The sequence below is a fragment of the Patagioenas fasciata genome, chromosome 12, assembly GCF_037038585.1.
Source record: "Patagioenas fasciata isolate bPatFas1 chromosome 12, bPatFas1.hap1, whole genome shotgun sequence".
NCBI classification, from domain to species: domain Eukaryota; kingdom Metazoa; phylum Chordata; class Aves; order Columbiformes; family Columbidae; genus Patagioenas; species Patagioenas fasciata.
In genome coordinates this window covers 13,513,559-13,531,583 of record NC_092531.1, presented here as the reverse complement: position 1 = coordinate 13,531,583, position 18,025 = coordinate 13,513,559, and the positions used below count along the sequence as shown (strand labels likewise).

Genomic DNA, 18,025 nt, shown 5'->3' with positions numbered 1-18,025 from the left:
TCCCTGCGCGCTGCCCCCGGGCCGGGGGTCCTTCGGTGGGCGCCAGGCTGCGGGGAGTGGGGCCACAGTGCCCGGTGTCCCAGGGAGCCCCCCGGAACCCCCACCGGCGGGGGCAGCGCCGCGCACGCAGCGCCCCCCCAACCCCTTCGCGCCCGCGGAGCCCCCTCCCGTGCGGGGCTGCCCGCGGAGGCGGCGGGGCCGCCCCCCCCTGCCGCATTGGTTTGCGGCGGAGCCCGTCACCGCCGCGGCGCCGAGATTGGCCCCCGCAGCCGGCGCCGGGCGCCCCCCCGGCCCTGCCTCCACCCGCCCGCCGAGCGCCGCGGCCCGGGCACGGGCACTGCGCTCCGCTCCGCGCCGCTCGGCCCGCAGCGGGGACAGGGCCGGGCCGGGCGAGGGGCGCGCCCGCCGCACCGCACCGGCATCGGGATGTGAGCGGAGGCTCCGCAGGCAGCGCCCGCCGCTCCGCGCCTCTCCGCCTCGGGAAGATGCTGAGCAGGTGGATGAGTGGCAGCAGCAGGAACCTGGACCGCGAGTACAACTGCACCGTGCGGCTGCTGGACGACAGCGAGTACACCTGCACCATCCAGGTCAGTGTCCCGCGGGGGCGGCACAGCCCCGCGCGGGGGTCGCACTGCCCCCAGAGCCGCCGCGCTGCCGCCCTGAGCCGGCAGACAAAAGGAGCGGAGCGGTGGGGGCGTCTCGGTCCTGCACTGCCGCCGCGAACAAAGGCAGACCCCCCCGCCCCGTTCCCGCCGCCCGCGGCTTCCCGGCTGTCGGGAGGCGTCCGGAGCGTCGCCGCGGGAAACGGGCCGCGGCTGCCGGCGGTGCGGAGCCCCGGGGCAGAGCCCTCCGCCTGCGAACCCCTCCCCTGCCGCCGGGAGCCCGCAGCCCCCGGAACGCAGCCGGAGCCGGGCAGGGAGAGCCGCGGTCGTGCCCCGCGGAGCCAGGCGGTGCCTCCTCTTTTGGCTGCGGGGCCTCCGGGCATCGCAGGGGGGTCTTGGGTACGAAGTACAGGAGGTGCTGCCGGGCAAGGTGTGCAGGAGATGCTGCCGGGTAGGATTGGGCTCTCCCTGACCGCCGCCGCATCCCGGGGTACCCGGTCCGCCTCCCTCGTTAGCGCCCAGCTCTGCCCTAATGAGCGGTTGTTGCGGTTCGCCACAGTCCGGAGCGGCGACGCCGGGTGCACATCTGCCACTGCCCAGCCCGGCTGCCGGCGGGACCGGGACCCGCAGCCGCCGCCCCCCGCCCGGTTGCTGCCGGGTCTGCGCGGGGCCGCGGCTCAGCCCGCAGGGACCGCGGGATGTCGTATTGCTAAAAACTAGAAAAGGTGTTCTCTGGCTCTGCTGCCACTAGTCAGGTACCGGGACCTTGGGACTGGAGGGCTGAGATGAGCATCCCTGGCTCCGACTGCTTTTACTCTTCATTCGTGTCATCATCATTTCTGCAAGAGAGCTCGCCACAAACTCGTACGCGATAGCACCGGCGACTGTTCCTGCGGGTATCGCCTGGCTTCAGCCCAGCCCGTGGGCAACGGAAAATTCAGTGCAGAGTTTGGAGTAAAGGTGACTCAACATGTAAATAGCAACAACTCCCACTCTCCAGCCTTCGGTGGGTCTCACCAGTTCTCTCCAGCTCCGAGGAAAAGGGAGCATCTTCTCATTTACAGGGAGAAACATGCTTTAAATGGTGATGTTAAAGAATGGTTACCTAGGAATGCTGCAGGCTATGGGAAGCACCATCGGTTTTGTTTAAATCGCTTAAAATAGGTAAATACGGTGTTTTGTGCAACAAACGGCTGGAGAATGCTAATGCTGCTCATTCTCCCTCACCTCCCCCACCTGGATTGTAAAGTGTGACCCAGTAAACAACTATACCGACAACCTAGTTTGTTTTGCATAAGCAAAACTAATTCGTCTCTCAGAAGTTGTTTTTAATACAAATTCAATGGAAAACTGTAGTTTGGGAGAGAAAGTATGGGCAATGCAGTTTAGAAAAATCTGGATTTTCTGTCCTTAAGATAATTTAACAAGGTGTTGTCATTTTGCATCTGTCTTTTAAAAAATTTTTTTAAAGACAAAATACTACTTGATCATGTATTTCAATGGCTTATTTTATGTACAGCATAGTAACTACTGAACCCTGGTATTTAGTATGCATGACCTAGGGTATAAAGAATTAGCTCATATTACTCTCACAATCAAGGTTACCCCACCTAGATATTTGGTTTTTATTGCTTTCATGCTGCCTTATAAGCCAAGTATTTATAGTCTGTGCAGAATTAAAGTGTGCATAGTAGGAATGTATAATGTCTCGCAAGTGAGAAAAACCGTCACCACACAGGCTGGGAGCGGTGAATGAGTTTTGAAGGTCATTCCCTCACGAGTGCAGATATTTCACGACTTGCTGGGATCCATCATGTTTACTCACCCAGGCTGTTTCTATGCCTGTTGTTTCTAATTTATGTACTTCTATTTTTACTTAAATATGGAGAAAGTGTCCAAAGCATAAGTCATAGTTTTCATACGCAGTGCTGTTAATCACAGCGCGCATCTGGAGAGTGAAGCCGCTCGCTGGAAGTTTGTAACATGGATTATTGCTGCTGTGCCCATGTGTTTGCTGCTCCCGCGCAGCGTGTGGGGACGTGGTGTGTTTTGTGCCCTCCCTGAAGCATGGCCCGTCTGACAGGTTATCTGGCCTCTCCATTGCTGGGGAAAAGACAGAAGCACTTGGAGGCAGAGCTGATTTTAGGAGGTCTTATTTGTGTTTTAGATAATAGCAATGGTTAAATCTGTCAATAAAATTAACCTCTGGCTGTGCCTGATTACAGGTGTTTGAGAAGGGGTACTGCTAGATAATACCTGAATATTCTGTTTCTAAATAAAGCCCTTTTTATTTGATTATCCAAAGTTTACTTGGATAATATTCCCATGTTGAATGAACAGTTCGTTGTCTGAGCTTGGATGAACCGTTCCTCTCTTTTGCCCTAATTGTCACTGCGAAAAGCCCGTCCGAGCAGGCAGAGGAGCCTGGAGGGCTGGTCCGTGGGTTCCCTGAGGGTAGGGGACATTGGGGACAGAGCTGCTGCAGGCAGGGGCAGCATCAGCAGTGGGTCAGGCAGCTGGGTCGGCGCCTCTGTCAGGGGTTTTGGTGCTGGGGTTTTTTTGTGTATTCCAGTAGTTTGCTGGTGTGGGGAGGACGTTGTCCCAGTGTTCATCTCCGCTGGGCTCTGGGGCAGGGTCTGTGTCTGTTGGCAAGTAGAGCAGGGCACAGCTGTCGGTCTCAGTGCTTGCCAGGGCTCGGGGGCTCCCAGCAGCTGCATCAACATGAAGATGTTAGGCTTTCTGACTCAGAAAACCTTGTATTTTAATCATATTACTTATCACAGAGGCACCTTTTAAAGGAGCGTGGGTGGCAGTTTGCGGTGTGGGGACCAGCAGAGGTGAGAACGCAGCAATGCCTGTTCCCACTCCGGCCCTTGGCGTTGTGCTGACGCCGGCCCCGGGTCCCAGCTGTGTCCCTGCCTCTGGACGTGTCCCCAAGGAGCTGGGGGAGAGGAGCAGCCATTCCCGAAGGCTTTTTGTTCGTCTCCGTGGCCAGGGTCTGATGTAGCACTTGGTTTAATTTCTGCTTCCCACCTTGTGCTCCGTGTCTCGCGGAGCCGTGTGCCAGCCTGGCAGCTGCGCTCAGAATAAAGCGAGCTTTGAAAACCCAAGCGATGCTCTCACGCTGCGGCTTTGCTGTGACTGAGCTGCTTGTCTGAGGAAATGTTTTAAGTTCTTCACTGTAGTGTCAGTGGTGGTATAAGAGGCTCGAAATAATTAATGATTTGCCATTGCTCGATGCATCAAGCATTTTCCTGAAGAGACAGTGGTGTTTTGTTTCAAACCTCAGTAGTACTATGAGAACATGGAGACTTGAGAAAATAAATATAAAAATGGGGTTTCTTAGGTTCAGAATGTAAGAAGTTTCTTGTGTGAGACTGGAAATAAATAAAAATGAGATCTTGACTGTGTTCTTGGACAAACTCCGTGTTTTCCACATGAAGCACAAAGTTCATTAAGAGACCCGACAGGATCATTAATAACAGGCAGTCAACACGAAGGGGAGCCTCAGGTTTTTGCAACGCTGGCTACTGTGAAGGTTATTTGTTCATTATCTTTTTATCTTCTGAGAGTTTCCAATTGCTCTTTCTGGGAAATAGGTTAGCAGAGCGGTGCTGGTGCAGCGGGGCTCTCGGCCGCAGTCCGGGTGCAGGTGATGTGTCCTCACTGGAGGATGCTCCCACTGCCGGAGCGCCGGATCTGCCAGGCTCCATGCCAGGGAGCTGGGGTTGGCTCTGCAGCCCGTCCTGCTGCAGCCGGGACAAGCTCATCGGCAAAGCCTCTGGGCTGCAGGACCACAGCCCCCCCCCAGCCCTGTGTTCAGCGATGCCGAACGCAACACCCGCAGGATTCTGTGGCTGGTTTGCTGCTGACTCCATTCAAAGTAACATTTTTATTTCTAGTATTTAAAAGGTGTTTGCAACAGAAACCTCTCGTTGTTGAGCTGTGTCTCAGCAGAGCCGCTCACTGGCAGGGCAGCATCCTCCAGTGCCTGCGCCAGCATTTACGTACACCCAGGTCGTGGGCTTGGAAACAAAACTGCCCAAAACGCACAGCAAGTTTGAAGTCAAAGCTGAGAGTTTCTTGGGCTTCATCTCCCTTTCCCTTTTATGTTAATTTCCAAAGATATAATTCTAAATACAAAACATCTACTAAACATCCACTGAAAAACTAGTGACATATTTACTCTTGTTTTAATGAGAGGCAGACACAGAAGTTGTTGTGGAGACTCATTGAAAATATTTCTAGTGCTGCTGTTCTTCACCAGCTGAAATGTCAATTTTCTGTTAACTTTTCATACCTGTCTTACAATGTTACCTGCTGTGAAACTGCCAACTATCCCCCTCTTAGGAGCCGGTTTCCTGAAAGAACCGCTTTGGTTATCGCTTTCCTGTGTAAGATGTTGAAGACAAATATAGATATATATGTGTACAGACACAGAGTATTACCAATGTAGAAGGATATGTACAATAGCAGCATGAAATAAGACATTATCTGCCTCTGCCATGTAAAAAGTTAGGTAATGCACAGTAGGAGGGTTTTTTTTTAAGGTGTCTGGAGAATACTGAAAGTGCTTTGAGCAGCCCACTTGTTTTTAATTTTTGACTGACTCTTCAGGAGCTCCAAAGGATGCTGTATATGGGGAGGACGCCGGTGGCCACGTTCAAGCAAAGCCATCTCCTTCCGTAGGAGCTCTCCTGATGCTGCACTTTGCCCTGGATGAGACCAGGAGCACCAACAGCATCTGCGATCCCTCTCGTTGGTTCACCTGTTGAGTCTGTGTTGTAGCTGAAACCTTGCGGGTTGGCTTCTCCTGGAAGCCCTGTCTGAAGATGGGCAAAGACTGTGCAGTGAGCCAGACCCTCGCTGAGGTGCATCAGTGGTGGGGAAGGTCCTGATGGAGGTGCCACCAGCCCGTGGAAGCTCCTCCACAGCTCGCGAGGGGTGGGTGTCGTCTCGCAGGGGGTGTTGCACCATGTGTGAAGATGGGTTCCTGAGCATGGCTGGGGACACTGAGAACGGCCACTGCCTGCAAATGTTGGGGGAATTTGGGTGTCAATGGCAAGTGGAATCCTTGTTGGCTTGGGCAGCAGCCCTTGGTCCCACGTGTTCGAGGATGATGTGTGCTCATCTTCATCTCGCACTACATGAGGTGGGAGTTTGCCAGTGGGAAAAACCATACCATGTGGTTTCCTCAACACTTTGGCCCTCTGGGGACCTTGCAGGAATGTCATGTACGCCGTGGCGAGCACAGGTTGTGCAGGCGGATGGGGATCTCACCACGTACAGCACACCGATGCTCCCACTGCCACGGAGCCGTCCCTCTGTCCTGCGCAGGACGCTGTCCCTCAGGTGGGGGTGCCTTAGAGAGCAAACCCTCTGAAATCACTGCGCTCCTGGTTTCCAAGCAGCAGAGGACGCATGGCACTGCTGTCACTTGTTAGCAATGACAGCGCGGTACTGGAGAAGGCTGGGAACGAGCAGGGATTTCCTATGTGAGGACAAGGGCAGTATTTTATTTGCTATCAATTTTGTCAAGAATAGACAACACCCTCTTAGCACAGGGGTCAGTCGTTGGTGCTGCTGCAGAGAGAACTGGACAGTGCTTCTGTCATCAGCCGCTTGTTTGTGGTCAAAACCACCAAATATTGTTTGGTTACAGAAAGCTTTGGAGTTGCTTCTGCAAATAAGAAGGTTTCAGGTCAAATTCTTTTATTTGAAATTTTTCCAGGGTAAATTATCACAGCGGTAGGAGAGCAATTTCATATTGATGATCTGGAACTGCCCGCAAAGCTGATGAGTCCACAGCGAGCGTCTGCAGGGCCGGGGGCTCTTGCTCAGCGGGAGGGAGCCAGGAGCAGGTTCTGGTGCAGCCCCAGCACAGCTACCGTGTGTGTGGGCAGCGTTTGTCCTGCCGGCTCTGGGGCGATGATTTGGAAGGGTGGAGCTAAATCCATGGCAGGATTTGTGGTTAGTGATTTTTGGTTGTTTTTCCTACCAGCCTCTTACAAGCTTCAGAATACAGGAAAATGTATCCTAATTTGTTTCTTCGTCAGCCACCTCTTGTGGGTTACCCCTCTGTGTTCACAACGGAGTTCTGGCTGCTGTGGCCATAACAAACACATGGGGGTTTGTGTGCGCGTGAAATCGCTGCCCATAAACATCCCCAGGCGTGTGTCTACCTGACCATCTCAAATCAAAATGTATTTTTAAGCTTCAAATTCTGCCTGTCTCCCCCTGCTGTCACCACCTGCCTCCTATTCAAACAAGCCTGTCTTTTGTTTGTTATATTCTGGGACATCGGCACAAGGAGTTCTTGCAGCTGAAAGTAGCTATTAACTGTCCATGATGGTGTTTTCATCCCATGACAGATCAGTGACTGCTGCCTGTTGCATTTGGAAACAAGGGGAAGCGTGTGGGGTCTGAAGCTGCTGCAGCCCTGTCCCCCGGGCACATGGCTGGTGCTGGGGACAGGACAGTCACATCCAGTCTCTCTGTCCCCCTCTCTGTGGCACAGATTTTGATGATCTGGTTTTCCAGGAATTTACTGGGTGAGATGTACTGGGATATGGCTGTTCCTAAGGGACCTGTGGGATTTGGGGTTGGACGGGCAGTTTTCCTACGCGTGGTGCAGATGTTGTCAGGTCTGTTGTGTAATTATGGCCGAGACTGAGCTGAGTATCTGCAAAAAATGCCTGGTGCTTAGAGTCTGATCCTTTTCTGCAAAGGGCCAGTGCAGAGGGAAGTTGTTTGAACTGGGCTTCCGACTGCCACTGGGGAAGCTCTTTTTTCTAAGCAAAAATAGGAATTTTGTGACTGCCAGTGGACCAAACTGGCATGGCCCTGGAGAGCAGCTGGGCGCTTTGTTCCTCCTGTATCGTCATTTTTAAAGATGCAGACTGTACTTTGCCCTTAATTACACTTTGGCAATTACCGCCCATGTAGATTAGCTTCACTGGTCACCATTGTCTTCATTTGCAAAAGTGACTTGGCAGCTGAAATGTCGTGAGGAAAGCAGTTTATTCTGCACACACACAAAATGCGAGATGCCATCGTGCCTCCTTTGGCTGCAGGGGACAGCAAGGGGAAAATACAGGAAAATCTTATTTTCCTCACTAAAGTCAGCAGCTGTCTCTCCAGATACACTTCAGGAGCTGTGTTCTGAGCAAGATGGTGCCATTTTTACATAAGCAGTTTGTGGAGCAGAGTGATGGTTTAAGCCATGGGATCTTTTAGCTGCTCCAAGGATCAACTTTGTCCTTCCATTAGTGACTGTCCCCAGTTTTCCTTGTGGAAACCGGGGGATCTGTTCTCAAATTGTTCAGTCTTTGGTCCTGATCAGGAAAGTTGATGTAAATGGAAAGGGCTCTTCTGTAGACAAGGGAACAGACCGGAGAACCTGTCCGGGTTAGTAGAACATACCTTGCATTGTGCAAACGCCAAGGTTGGGGAATCCCTCCCAAAGAGGTGTGAGTATTGCAGGGCTCAGAGCCAGGGGACAGCTGTGCCCTAATAATCTTAGCATAATAATTTTAACATATTTTCTTCAGATTTTTGAGCGGGGAGCATTGCTCCGGTCCCGGCCAGGCTGTGGTCCCACCGGAGCTGCACGCACACTGAGACCCATTTTCTTTCCCCAGGAGAGTCAGTTTTCTGCCTTGAGCATCTCAGCGGAAATTCAAGGTTTGCACGTATTTTAATCTTTCATATCTGGCAGTAAAGAATATAAGCACTGGACTCCTGAACATGGAGAAAAATTTTAGGCTGGTTTGGGATGCTGTGGGGAGGAGTGAAATAAGGTGGGTCACGACTTGCCAGGTACCGCCAGACAGACAAGGCATTTTTGTAAATGATAATTAACAAAAGCTTTGGGATATTGTGCTTTGTGAGGCCAGAGAGACCTCAGTGAATTAATGCTGGATGTCAAACTTTGATCAATGCTGTAGCTGGAAATAGAATATTTTGGCTGCATAATGTCTGTTACCAAAGACTTTAATTATAGTGGCATATCCGTCATATCGATGAGGTTTTTCAGTTTTTTAGAGGGTTTAGAGCAGGGCTGTTTCAGGTCGTATTGGCTTTTAGCTTGGCACATAAGCTGGGATCCCAAAGGAAAAATCCGTTTAGTTGCCAATAGGAAATTTTTGTTTAATAAAAAAATTACAAAAATGGATTAAACCATTCTGGAGCCAGAGTCTTTAAGAATATATAGATGAGGTAGTTTATAGCCATTGTAACTATATGTTATCTATATACTGAACTTACAGAATAGACAGTATATTGGAACTGCAAAAAACCCAGCCAGAATCCAATATAGTTATGTTTGAAAAATAGATAAGAAACATGCTGAGCAGGTACTTTTCATGAATCAATTTAATTCTCATTAGCGTTGCACTGTATAGCATGCTGACTAATATCTCTGGCTGGCGAACAAGAACGGTTTTCCGAAGGAAATGTGAAATGAGAACAGAATGTCTTTGGGGCCTGGGCCCCGGGAGCTCCGGGGCAATTGGAGGGGGAGAAGCTGTGAGGGTGGGGGAGGAGGCAGAGGAGAGGGCTGGGTGGGAGGTGGTGGTGAGAGGGTGCGGGCAATGGGGCTGTGACAGATGGTGGGATGTCCCCGCCATGTGCTCCGTGTCCTCTGTGCCACTGGCTCTTCCAGTTGAGCCGACGGCTCCTGCCCTGCGCTGGCACCTTCCCACGTCCCTCTGTAGGGGACTCTTGGATGGTGGTCCTGCCAAAATCTCTGTGTTCCTGGGCTGCTCCTCAATATTAAGGTTCATCTCCTTAGGGAGAATGAACTCTTCTGGTCCAGCTCTGTGTTACTTCTGTCCATCTTTTCTTCCACTTGCATTATTACATGCATGTTTACAGTTTTGCATCGTTCTCATTTGCACGTTGATATAAAAATCCCAAACCTGCAGGGAATGATTACCCAGCCTGTCACCCCCTCTTGGCAGCAACTCCTTAAGCCACCAGTGGGGCTTTAACCAGTTATGAGTTCTGCTTTCTCATGAGGGGTTTCTCCATCTGGGGCTGTGGGATACAGCGCTGGGTCCTGAGCAGTGGTCCTGGGGCAGATGAGCGGTGCCGGCAGCCGCCGTTCTGCCTCGCTGGGCCTCCCCGGGGTGTGGGCAGCTCGTGTGGCCCCTTCACAGGGCTCTGATTTAGTTGGATACCATGTCCCTCATCTTAACATCTGCTCTAGACATAAATAAGGTGCTAATAGAAAATAATTCCCAATATAGTGTGCTTTGAGCAGTGATGACAGTGACTTCTCTCTGCCCTTACGGGATGTTTCCCACTGTCAGCGCTACCACATCGGCCGCTTGGCAAAGTCCTTGAGAATTAAATGGAGATGCAGCCAACGGCTTGGAAGAAAGAAATGAGGTTGAGGCTTTTCTTAGTAACCCCTGTGCCACCGAGGGGAGAGCATGCTTGTTTCTGTAGGGCTTTTTAATTAGCATGTGGCATTTTGTTACAAGGATGTCATAGAGTGTAATGGGGAATGATGTCTGAGGCATTTTAGGCTGGTTTGGTTTTTAGTTTCTGTGGGTGGTGTGTAATTCTCAGTCAGCTCTGCTGGGCTTTTCTGAAGAGACATGGCTTTTGGACATGGTTAATCTTCATATCCATGAGCTGATGATGATGATGATGATGATCTGTGTCGTGTTCTGCCAGTGTCCTGGGGCTGCTGAGGGGAAAAATGTGCTGGGGGAGCAGCTGTGCAGCCCCTGCCCCCTGGGTGCCCCATGGATGCTGCTCTGGGACACCCACAGCTCCTCCCTGCACCATGACCTCTCTTGGTTGCAAAACTGGGCTAACAGCTCATCCTTGTTTCACCAGAGTTTCTGTGAGGACACATTCGTGAGAGACGGGTACGAGGAGGGACGTGAGGTTTGCCTGGAACGATGCTTGGGTTCCTGGACTGACCAGGGCTGGTGCCATGGGCAGCAAGGAGAATTTCACTGCTCAGGGTTGATGTTGCTTTTGCAGTGAGAATAATTTCACTGTACAGGGTTGGTACTGCTTTGCACTGAGGGTAATTTCACTGCGCGGGGCTGATGTGGCTGTTACAGTGAGGATGATTTCACTGCTCAGGGCTGATGTTGCTTCACAGTGCAGGGTTGCAAGTGAAGGAGAAGCAGAGCAGCCTGTAGCGGAGCTCTTTCTGCTTCTCCCAGCACAGAACACATCCCAACCCTTCGTGTCTGGCACCAGGTGAGGATGCTGAAGGCCTCGCTGCCTGTCACGCCCACCCACTGCCCCCCAGCCCTGTGCAGGGTGCAGGACCTGGGGGCAGCTCCAGCAGCTGAAACTGAGCAGCGAGCGCCAGTGCTGGGTCACGGCTCCTCCACAACCAACCTGAGACCTGCAGCCCCCAGAAACATGGTTCTGAGCCTGAAACATAACTGCTGTGTTTGTGAGGAGGAGACGATCCATTCTTGGGTAGAAAGAAGTACAAAACCCAGCAGCAGTGAGCAGGTCCCTGTAGAGGATTGCTGCGAAGGGGACGGCAGTGCCAAAGCAGCACTGGCATCGGTGGCAGCGCAGGGATGAGCGGAAGGACGGCTGTGACCTGGAGCAGGGCTTGTCCCCAGGGAACCTCACCGCGAGAAGGCTCGTCACGGCCGAGCTGCAACTCAATTATGGTTCCTGTGTCACAGGATGTGAGTTTTGCCAGGGGAGTGCATTAGTAACGGAGAGCATGAGCAATTAAACCTCATGCACTCAGAACAGAAATTTCCAAATCCCTCTGGCTCTCCCTTCACCCCCAGGAAGTGAGCAGGGGGAAGATGTATTCTCTGAGAGTAATCTGCCGTGTTAGGGTTTCCTGGGGTGTGGGAGGGCTCGGTGCCCCATGCTCGGGGCCAGCTGCCCATATCCTGCACCCCAGCAGACCCAGTGCCCGTCCCAGGCACAGGCAACTGGGAGAAGCAATGCTGGGAGCTGGCAGCTCCAGGATGGATGTGAGTGTTGTACCCAGGTCTAGAAAATGGGCAGATCTTCCCCAGTGCTCGGGTGCAGCAGCCAAAAAGCTTCCCCAAGTGTTGGGTGCTGGTGTTTGCTTCCCAGACCCAGCACCAGTGCTGGACCTTCACTGGAATGATGGGCTGTTCTTCCAGCCAACCCTCTGAACTCGATTCCCCATTCCGTCTGTTTGTCTGCCTGCTCATCCCTCCGCCCTGGGGACAAGTGCCATCTCCAGCAGGCATGGCCCTGGGTCCGGCCCTGGTGGCTTGGCAGAGACTGACTGTGACTCAGGGGTTGTGGTGTTTGTGGGGTAAAGATGAGTTGAGCTGGGCTGCAGTCTTACGCTTTTGTGCAGTTCCCATGAGACAAGGATAAGAGTAAAAAGCAGCTCGGAATGGCATCCCTGTTGGCTTCTGCATGGAACTTGGGAAACCGTAAATCAGCCTGAAAGGAGTGACTGCTCCGTGACCCCCACACACACTGCCCAGTTGTTGTACTTTCCTTTGTTCCATGGGTCTCTGTGGAGAGAGGAAAAGTCAACATGGGGCTGGGAATTGCCATGGGAACATCGCCTGGGAGATGCCCTTGTCCCCACTGCCCCGCTGCTGGACATCGCGATGGAACTTCACATCCAGCCCCTGGAAGTGACAACGAGGAACCGTAACCTGGTGTCAATCTAGATCCAGCCCTGTCCCAGCTGCTGGGCTGTGGGAGACCCTCTTTGGGGCTCCCCAGATCTGTGACAACGTGGCCCCGGCATCGGCTGGATCTTCGACACCAGGGATGGAGGGAGGGGGGCGCTGAGCTCCTCTGTGGACCCCACGCAGATGGATGCCCTGGGATGCCCACATCTAATACAGGGGATTAGGACCACTGGTGGATACGTTCTCATCTCTCCTCCTTATTCCCTATTTATTTCACGTGCAAAACCTACAGGTTTACCTGAGTGAGACAGTTCATGGAAACCGCAGTGTGGAGCTGCTGCCTGTGTCTGGGCAGCATCCCTGCCTCTGGCCAGGGACTCCCAGGGGCTGAGGGCTCCGCTCCTCTGGGAGTTGGGTGCTGCCTGTTGTAGGAAAGCACTGAAGTTACACACAGACTCTGATGAACCTTGTCCCATGAGCTTCTGGAAAATGTCACCTGGGTTTAAAGGACCGTTTAGGCAAATAAGTTCTGCTGAAATTGCATTTCTTTAATTAATGCAGTCAGATTAACTGGTGCCGCAGATACACCTCTCCTTACAGTAGTTGTCACTTGAAACTTCCCTGTCCTGCCATGGCTGGGTTTTTAAAATGCTGTCAGCAGTTCTGTGAGTCTATGAACCCTGCGGTGCTGGAGGCTGCACTGTCTGTCCTGGGGCTGGGGGCTGAAAGGCTCGCAGGGGGATGGGAGAGTCACCCTGGGGGGCATCTGGCTGTGCTCAACTTGGCCCGTGCAGGATGGGTCACAGGGAGCAGCAGGAGCACATCTGGTGTTGATGCACAGGGTGAGCATCTCAGGGCAGCACCACAGTGCCACTGTTGAGGGGATGGATCCAGCTTGTGTTACAATAACAAATGAAGCAGGCAGAAGTAAGCATAGGAGGAAGTTAATAGATAAGCCCCTTTCCACTTACTTTTGGAATTACCTAACAGCTCTAAGCTGATGACTGTCTTGGTGCTGGGGGAGCTTCACGATGTGACGCTTTGCTCCATCATCTCGCCAAGCTGGACCGTGTTGGTGGTGGGCACAGGGCTGATGGGCAGGGGAACACATCAGGTATCACCTGCGTACTGCACCGTGAGCTGTTCTGAAGGACCCGGGGCACCTATTTGGAATTACGGCCACCTGTCAGTTATTATTAGTTGTTTTTATGAAGTTTTTCATGCTTGCCTTGCTGAAATGGTCTCCTACTCCATCCTGCATGCTGCGGTTCTGCAGGCAGCGCAAGCAGCTGCCAGTGCTGCTGCTTCCTTTTCTTTATGGTTTTATAACAGTATCCACACTTGGATATTTTCTGTGCTGCAATAATAAAATGCATATTTGAATGGTTCTCTTGGATCTGTTAAATTAGGGAGGGGGAAGGGCAGTTCATGACTGCTCTGGTGCATCCAAGGGCTGAAGAGGAGTGGCGCTGTTTGCGATGTTCCCTTGTTTTGCAGTGTTGCATGTAACGATTGCATCTTTCTTACTACCTCCCAGCTGGCTCCCCACGTGCCCGAGCAGGTACCCCTGTGTCAGCCAAGGTCACTCTTTGCTTGGAGGCACCAAGGTGCTTTTCTCTGAGTGCACAGATCCTGGTGACGCTGCCAGATATTGTGGGGAGGCGGCTGCACATGTGTTATCCAAGGACTGATGAGTTCAATGCTGCCTGATTTCTGTTCAGAATTTACTGGGCACTGGCTCTGCTGGCTGGTGGCATTCTAGGTGTTGGTGTCATTGGCTGGCTTACATACCAGCAGCTACAATCTTAATTTTGTTTTTTAGCATTCTGGAGAGGGTCCGGTTCTCTTTGGGCAGTCTGTCATGCACACAGACCTCAGCAGGACGGGCTGTGACAGCTGTACTGCATGGCAAGGCTTGTTTTGCTGAAACCAGATGTCCCTCTAATTGTACCTGGGTCAAAGCTGCTGGGCAGGGGTGGGTGGACATACGTTCCTTAACCTGGCAGCCCGGTGGGACCAAACTGCCACCTCTGCAGGACCTGAGTGAGGGGGCCACAGGGACTGAGGCTCTGTGCTTGTTGGAATATGGGATTTGCAAAGAATTTCTCTTCAACGTGGTCCAGAATCAACTCAAATTGTTCCTGATGTCCATAAGAGCTTGTCTGCAAATGGTAAGATTATTTGAGATCTGTGACAGCTTCCTGGGCAAATGTGTGCTGCCGCAGCCTGTGCTGTGCTGTCGATGCTGCTGGCGGAGCTGGGCACTTCCCTTTCCCAGTGTTTTCTCCGTGACAGGGCAAAGGAAATATGGTGCCATTTTGCTGTTGTATTCTTCCAAGTGAGCAAGCTGGCACGAAATAACACATACAGAGCAAGCATGAAAAGGGTGGGTGCTTACGGCTTGCCATCTTTTAGGTGTGTTTGGGAAAACAAAATCATCTGATGCACTACAGAAGCCCAAAGAGACTGTTTTGAATGCACTTGATTCTTCTGTAAGTGCTACAATTATCCTGGCTTTTATTTAAAGTGTCGGTTAGACACGGTGGTAGAACTGGGTTGAAAATACGATTCTTTTGCCTGGATGGCATTGGCTGCCAAGGGGAGGGCTGAGAGGGCCAGTGGAGCAACAGATTCTCTCAAACCCTTAAAATATTTATGGTGGTGTAATCTGTACACATTTTAAGCATATCTGACATCATCCTACGCTTCTCTTGTATCTGTCATTGCTTATGGAGAGACTCCAGAGAGCATCGCTGCACAGCTGGTAGGAGGTAGCTGCAGGTAGCCGTGCACTGCATGGATATTTTTATAGCTGAGATTTAGAATGGAGCCATAAAGTCTGTTCCTAGAGAGCTCTTTATAGCGCGAGGAGGGGCTTTGCACAGCACTGGCAAAGGTGGCTGCTCGTGCAGTGGATGGGGTTGGTAAGGAGGGCTTTGGCCGGGGGCTCGTCCCCTCCTTGCACGCCCGGCTGCCCAGGGGATGTGAAGCAGCCTGGGAAGATGTGTCAGACATTTCATCAATGACTCAGAGTCACCCCGTTGTTCGCTGCATTCCCAAAGCACCGTCCCCTGCACAGGGGTGCTGGGGGACCTGTCACTGCTCAGCACAGGGGCTGGCAGTGTTTGGGGAGGCTGGGTAGCTCTCGGCACAGTGGGAACGATTTTGGGGTGAAATCCTTGGTGCTCTGCAGGGATGTGTGTGCGCCGTGGGTGCAGGAATACGTAACACTGCTTGAAGCCGTGGGAGTGAAAGGGGTCAGAGCGTTACCTGTTCACATGCACTGGGGCGAACAACAGGGAATTCTCGCTGAGGTCTGGGGTGGTTGGCTGCTCCCAGCCCCGGACACCACTGTTTGCATGCGTGTTGACCTTTTCTTTTATCTTATTCTCCCTTGGAGGCTGAAATCTCCCAGCGTGTCACCTCCTGAGCTTTCTGTTGACCCAGCAATGTCTCAGCCCACCAGTGGCTGTCCGTGGTGAGTGGGGGCTGCTGCGCGTGGGGCTGAAGGCACAGCAAGGGGCTTCTGTGCTCCTGACGGTCTCCATGGGAATGGGGCACTGGGGTCTCTGCTTTTTTGGGGAAAACTATTCCCATGGCCCCTGCCCAGGCAACCTCATCCACCCCATTGGGGGCTGCAGTGGGGTGGCCACCACGACTGCATGTTGAGCTCCTGTGTGCGTCCCCAAGCTGCAGGGTGACATCTTGGCACTCATCATCAGGACGACGTCTGTAAAGGGCAATAAAGGGCATGATATTCCAAAGGGTCTCAGACACAATTCCAGACACCTGAGCAGCATCTTTGGGATATTTGTCATTTTGAGTGTCGAGTCAAGCGTCTTCCTTTCCTTGGGACCCTGCCCCAGGGCTGCTGGTGGTGCCTCCTGCTCTGGAGGGACAGGAACTTATTTTCCAGCCAAAAGAAGAGTCTGTTTAAAGAAGCCAGTTGTCTTACTGCTTGAGGGATAATTCTTGTCAATCTGCCACTTTTTACTCAGATGTGCTAAAAATAGCGCATTATTTCCAGGCAGTAATTGCAGATCCTGTAGTTGTAATGAGCTCTTAAGGTAATTACCTTTTGGTGGGGAAGAGCTGAAGAGAGGGTGTGCTTGGCTGACAAAGAGGCTTTGCAATGAGCCTGGCGGGTTCTGAGCTCGTGTTCAAGGGCAGACCTCCCACCACAGGGGTGATGCATCTGCGGAGCGACAGGGACATCAGCACATTGTCCCATCCCAAATTTCTCCATGGGGTTGGGGGAACAAGACCTCTGACACACACCACCCACCCTGTGCCACTTTTTGGGAAGATCCTGGAATGAACAGGAGCGTCCTTGCCATGCTCGTCATCAGGGATACAGGAAAGATGAACATCACCTGGGGAGGTGGCAGGAATCTGCTTCCCATCTAGAAAATAATGTTTTAACATATTTGATTTCTTCAAACCAGTATTTAAATGTGCTTTTCCATAGCTAGGGGTTATCTGAACAGGAATTAGGATATAGATTGGTAAAGCGCGACATGCCAGCTGCTCTGTCAAGCTTTGCCCTACAAGAGGTCACCCTGGAGCCACCGCTGCCCCATGCACCCTCTGGAGCCTCTCACCCTGTCAGCTCCCATGCCAGGGGATGGACCCACCTTCCACTGCACTCCCTTTGCTGTCCCTGGTTCAAGAAATAATCTCTTGTAGTCCTGCTTTGCCTCCCAGCTTTGTAAATCAATTTACTGTGTTGTAGAGTATCTAGTGCTTGCATGAAATAGGTAAATTACATCTACCGCTGTTACCTCTTTATAACTAATTTGATAACAGATTAAGAATATAAACCGTTTTGAACAGTTTTGCCTGAATCAATTTTCCTTTTGTAAGGCAGAGGTGCTGATCTTACAGTACAATGAGTTTCCCCATCATGTGTAATCCTGTGGCTTTTCTTTATCGCGGTCTCCAATGTATTTCCACAATTACAGCCAGATTTATGTATCTGCAGTTTTGTTCTCGCATGCTGGGGAATGCTGGGCCATACTGGGATAGAAGCTCTCCAGGTTTCTACAGCTGCCCCATGTCTGTGAGCACCTTCCTACAAGGGGAAAAGCTCGTAAAGCTGTAACTCATGTTTTATGGAGACAGGATTCCTTTATATTTCTGTTTTTTTAAAGCGTGGCCATAGCCAGTGAAGTGCTCCCGTACACCCACCCCCTCCTGCCGGCACCAGTGTGGTGGGTACCTGCGGGTTACTGATTCCTGTCGGACATCAAGAGTCTGGGCAGGAGGGTATTGGGGAACATGCTCCTTCGCATGGCACCACATGCTCTGCTTGTGGGCTCTGCCCTGGGCTAACGCGAGTGACGGGATTCTGAACCCCTGGGCGGTCAGTGTTGCGCATTATTTTGCACAACCTTTTTAAAAATAAAGTCCCTTATTAGAAATCAGGCTTAATAGCCGTATCACAACCATTTTTCTTCAGGTGGAAGCTGTTGGAGAGGATGGAGTGTGGTTTGCTTGACGTGCCTTTGCGGCTCTGAGGACAAAACCAGGCTGCTGATGTGGTTCTCACAGAGGGGACAAGGTTCCCAGCCCCTCCCTCACCGCCTCTGCAGCAGCTCCCGGTGCCTGGGCAGAGTGATGGATGCTGTTGGATGAGCTGATGGCCGCTGTTGTGCGGACTGATGGCCACTGCCCGATGGACTGATGGCTGTGCTGGCAAGCAGAGCAGTGGTGCCAAGGGTGCTGTATGAGGCTCTCCGGGCGGGAGGCTGGGACGTGGCCGGATGTCTTTGCCCGGCTCCACCTGCGGTGCCGTCCTGTGCTGCT

The 18,025-nt window shown here is 52.2% G+C and overlaps 1 protein-coding gene across 3 annotated transcripts in view; it reads left to right on the top strand.

Moving 5' to 3' along the window:
* Positions 1-325: 325 nt before the first annotated feature.
* FRMD5 (FERM domain containing 5) overlaps positions 326-18,025 on the top strand; it is an 84,718-nt gene continuing 67,018 nt past the window's right edge. For 2 of the 3 annotated variants that reach the window (XM_065847716.2, XM_065847715.2), the window contains exon 1: positions 327-587. In XM_065847716.2, coding sequence (XP_065703788.1) covers positions 486-587 — 102 coding nt within the window. In that variant the 5' untranslated portion in view covers positions 327-485. Of the gene's footprint in view, positions 588-18,025 lie in introns of all 3 variants that reach the window. The other variant, XM_071813914.1, reaches the window with a different exon arrangement.